The 3,579-nt window shown below is 49.5% G+C and overlaps 1 protein-coding gene across 1 annotated transcript; it reads left to right on the top strand.

Moving 5' to 3' along the window:
- Positions 1 to 66: 66 nt before the first annotated feature.
- Positions 67 to 3,123, top strand: LOC122546656 (complement component C6-like). The gene is made up of 2 exons (XM_043685320.1): positions 67 to 316; positions 2,710 to 3,123. Exons 1-2 carry the CDS (start codon positions 124 to 126, stop codon positions 2,892 to 2,894), a joined length of 378 nt encoding a protein of 125 aa, XP_043541255.1. The 5' UTR covers positions 67 to 123; the 3' UTR covers positions 2,895 to 3,123.
- Positions 3,124 to 3,579: the final 456 nt, after the last annotated feature.

Here is a 3,579-nt window from a genome sequence, read left to right as displayed (position 1 = left end):
TGTGAGTGTGTGAGTGTGAGTGAGTGTGTGTAGTCCCTTGCTAACATCCTCACTAGCTGCCTTTGTATTCCCAGGAGAGACCCAGGTTCCGAGCTGTGTGTGTATGATGTTGGAGCTGGGAGCATGCTCAATACCTCACGCTGTGCCTACTTGGCCAGGAGGTGTGTGGGCCAGGAGCTGCAGCTGGTGAAGGATGGTCAGTGTGAGGACATGGACCTCCTGTGGGCAGCAGAGAGAGCCCGCCTCTCCACCTTCAGCTCCAAGAGGGAGCTCTGTGAGTTTCTCGACACCTGCTATGAGTGGGAGCGGTGTGCAGGTAAGACAGTCCCGCAGTTTGGAGAGTGAGCCCTCAGGCAAGAGCGCGTCAGCCTGGAAGTGTGGAAACTCGATTCCACATCCACAACCCCCCCTCCCCGTCTGTGACCCGGGTCAGCAGCGTGGGGAACCCTGTGGCTCACCCATTCTGTCAGTGGCACAGCGCGGTACCCACAATGCCACGGGGTTTAATGGCCTCCTCCTGAACAAACCTATAGCTCTTAGGGCTAGAGGGATCAAATGGAGAAAGGAGGAACAGGGGACTGGGCTCAATGATCAGCCATGATCGTATTGGATGGTGGAGGGGCTGAATGGCCTCCTGGTTTGGATGTTTGTGTGCTGTGACAGTTTGATGGTCACCATCACTGCTCACAGGGTGTTGGGCCCGTACCCATGGCGACACTCCCATGTGCAATACTGTCAGGTCATGTTCCCTCAGTGGGAGAGCAGCACAGTGTCTCTGAGCAGACCCTCCCTCCATCCTCACTCCTCCTAGCGTCTCTGTTAACATCACATTGAGTGAAGTGAACTCACTTGCCATGCTGCAGGTAACTCTCCTGTGTTTAGGATGAGAGCCCCTTCCCCATTCGACACGCACAGTCTGGGGGAGGTTTGGAATTCTCTCCCATAAATGCACACCGGGTCAGTTGTTACGTTTCAACCTGAGAGAGATCGGGTTTTGTTAAACAAATGTATTTCGGGAGATGGGCCAAAGGCAGGAATATGGAGTTCGGCTTACAGGGCAGCCACCATCTCATAGAACAGGCTAGAGGGGTTGAATGGCCTCGTCCTGTTGCTGTGTTCATTAAAGGACCTTGTGGTTTCCCTGACCTGGTGACTAGCGGGGGCCGCGTAGATCTCTGCACGGACTGAGGGTGTGCTCACCTGTACATACTGCCCAGGTCTCAGTGACAGAAGAGAAATCGATAAAAAAGGTCACAATCAACCAGGACAAAGCCTTGGGGAGATTGTTGGCACTGGAGCTAACAGAGGCACCGGGACCAGACAAGAGGCAGCCAAGGAAGTCAGGGGTTGGGTCACAATGTTCCCCAGAGTCAGGGAGGTACCAGAGACTGGGGAATTGAAAACATTCCAGTATTGTTAAAGAAGGGTTGTGAGGATAAGCCCAGTAATTACAGAGCAGTTAGTTTCATCCCTGTGTTGCGGAAACGTCAAGAAACAGTCGTTACATGGAAAAAATGGGGATAATTGGGAAGAGTCAATATGGATTTCTAAAGGGGAAATTATGTTCAAATAATTTTCTGGAGTTTTTGAAGAGATAACAGAGGGTAATGCTGAGATTAGTTCTGTCCCTCAGAACTTTGTCCAATAGTTTCTCCAACACTGATGTTATCCTCAATGGTCTGTATTCTCCTGGTTTACCCCTTGCTCCCTTCTGGAATAATGTTACCCCTTTAGCTGTCCCCGAGCTCTCTGACATTTCTCAAATCCCCGATTCAAACCTCCCTGACACCTTCCAGCTCTGCACACAATTAGCTGCTTGAGTCCCTAATGGGCCTTACCCTCTCCGTGGCTGGTTACTGGCTCCGTGGTCTCCTGTAGGGAAGGCAGCTGACAAGGGGGTCTGAGCGGCAGAAACAGGGACCCAGACAGAGCAGATTGGGAGAAGCTCTTCCCACTTGTTAAAGGAGAACGCGAGGACATGGATTTAAAATGAGGGGCCAAAGAAACAGAAGTGATGTGAGAAATTGCACTTTTGCCCAGTGAGTGGTTAGGGCATTATCTGGAAATGTGATGGGGGCAGGTTCAGGAGGGAACTGGATGGTTATTTGGACAGAAGTAGGGATAAGACAGGCGATTGGCCTCAGGAAATGATGTTCATTTGATGAGGCTAGTGCAGACATGATGGGGCTGAATAGCCTGTGTCTGCACCGGGTGCAATGAGGACATCAGACTGTGCCTTTGATCCATCACAGAGCGAGGGGGAGTGCACAGCTCACAGCACTGAAACCAGAGGCCACTTAGATATTCCAGCAAAGCATATATCAAAATAAACTGACCCTGTGACTCTGTGAAGTGAGGACCTCCCGCGGGGGGCACTCACCAGGTTTCACTGCCAAACAGTTTTGGGTGACGGTCTTTATTCTAACGCTGACTGGAGGCAGCGAGAGCCCAAACAGCCGAACCCGAGAGTAGAGACGAGGCCCTCTCGTTATTATCAAATGGGAAAAGCCTCACCTCTGACCATGCAGCACTCCCTCGGTACAGCGCTGAATGTGCTCAAACTGGACTGGAAGCCACTACCTGCAGACTGAGGTCAGCGTAACCCACGGTTTGATGGAATGATCGATCTTGGGCAGAGTAGAGATGGGGTTTTCTGCTTCCTCCTCCTGTCAGGGTCTAACACTGACCATCTCTTTGCCTTTCCCTCAGAGTCGAGGTGCAGATGTCTCCTGCCCAATCAATGTCCGAAGGGAGATGCGAAGGATTATTGTGTCGTCTTAGGTTCTGTTGAGAGAAATGTCAGCCTTTGCATGCTGGGAGCGATGAAATGCAAGAAGATTAACTTTCGGATGTGTACAGCCCCTGAGGAAAATCCCCAGGACCCTGTGCAATGAGGACAGCTGACTGTGCCTCTGATCCATCACAGAGTGAGCGGGAGTGCACAGCTCATGGCACCAAAACCAGAGGCCTCTTAGATTAACCAACTTTCAGCAAAGCATATACCAAAATAAATTACAATGAGCTCTTTCTTTCATGCTGGTACAGCTTATATTGGAACTCCACCATCTATATGACATGGAGTTTGTACATTCCAGTAAAATAAAGACCAAGTTGACAAGTTTATTTAAAGGGGCTGGTTTTATTAGTGCCTGTGGCTTACCTACCATTTGGCATCTATGACATGTACATCAAATTTAATCACGTTCTTGTGCAGTCCAGGCCAATAGAAATGCTTTTATACCTTAGTCTGAATCTTCCTCACACCTAGATGACCTCCTACTGGTAATTCAAGTACTAGCTGTAATATTTCCTGTCTGTATGCTACCAGCAACACAATCTGGTGCACTTCTGCCCATTTCTCCTCTCCACTAACCTGCCGTGGTCTCCATTTCCCTCTTAGGATTCTATCTTTAAAACAATAACCCTGGGCACTACATTCTGATTCCTTTTCTGAATATGCATCAATATATATACCATTTATTGTCTCGCCTTTCTGTTGTAAGTACATTAGCCTTTCAGGACTAAACACTTCTGCCTGACCCTCTGCCTGTTCAGGTTTTTCCTGCAGTATTAAGTCAA

Source organism: Chiloscyllium plagiosum, unplaced genomic scaffold (assembly GCF_004010195.1).
Source record: "Chiloscyllium plagiosum isolate BGI_BamShark_2017 unplaced genomic scaffold, ASM401019v2 scaf_95405, whole genome shotgun sequence".
NCBI classification, from domain to species: domain Eukaryota; kingdom Metazoa; phylum Chordata; class Chondrichthyes; order Orectolobiformes; family Hemiscylliidae; genus Chiloscyllium; species Chiloscyllium plagiosum.
Note: the sequence above shows the minus strand (reverse complement) of the source record. Positions and strands in the feature narration are given on the sequence as shown.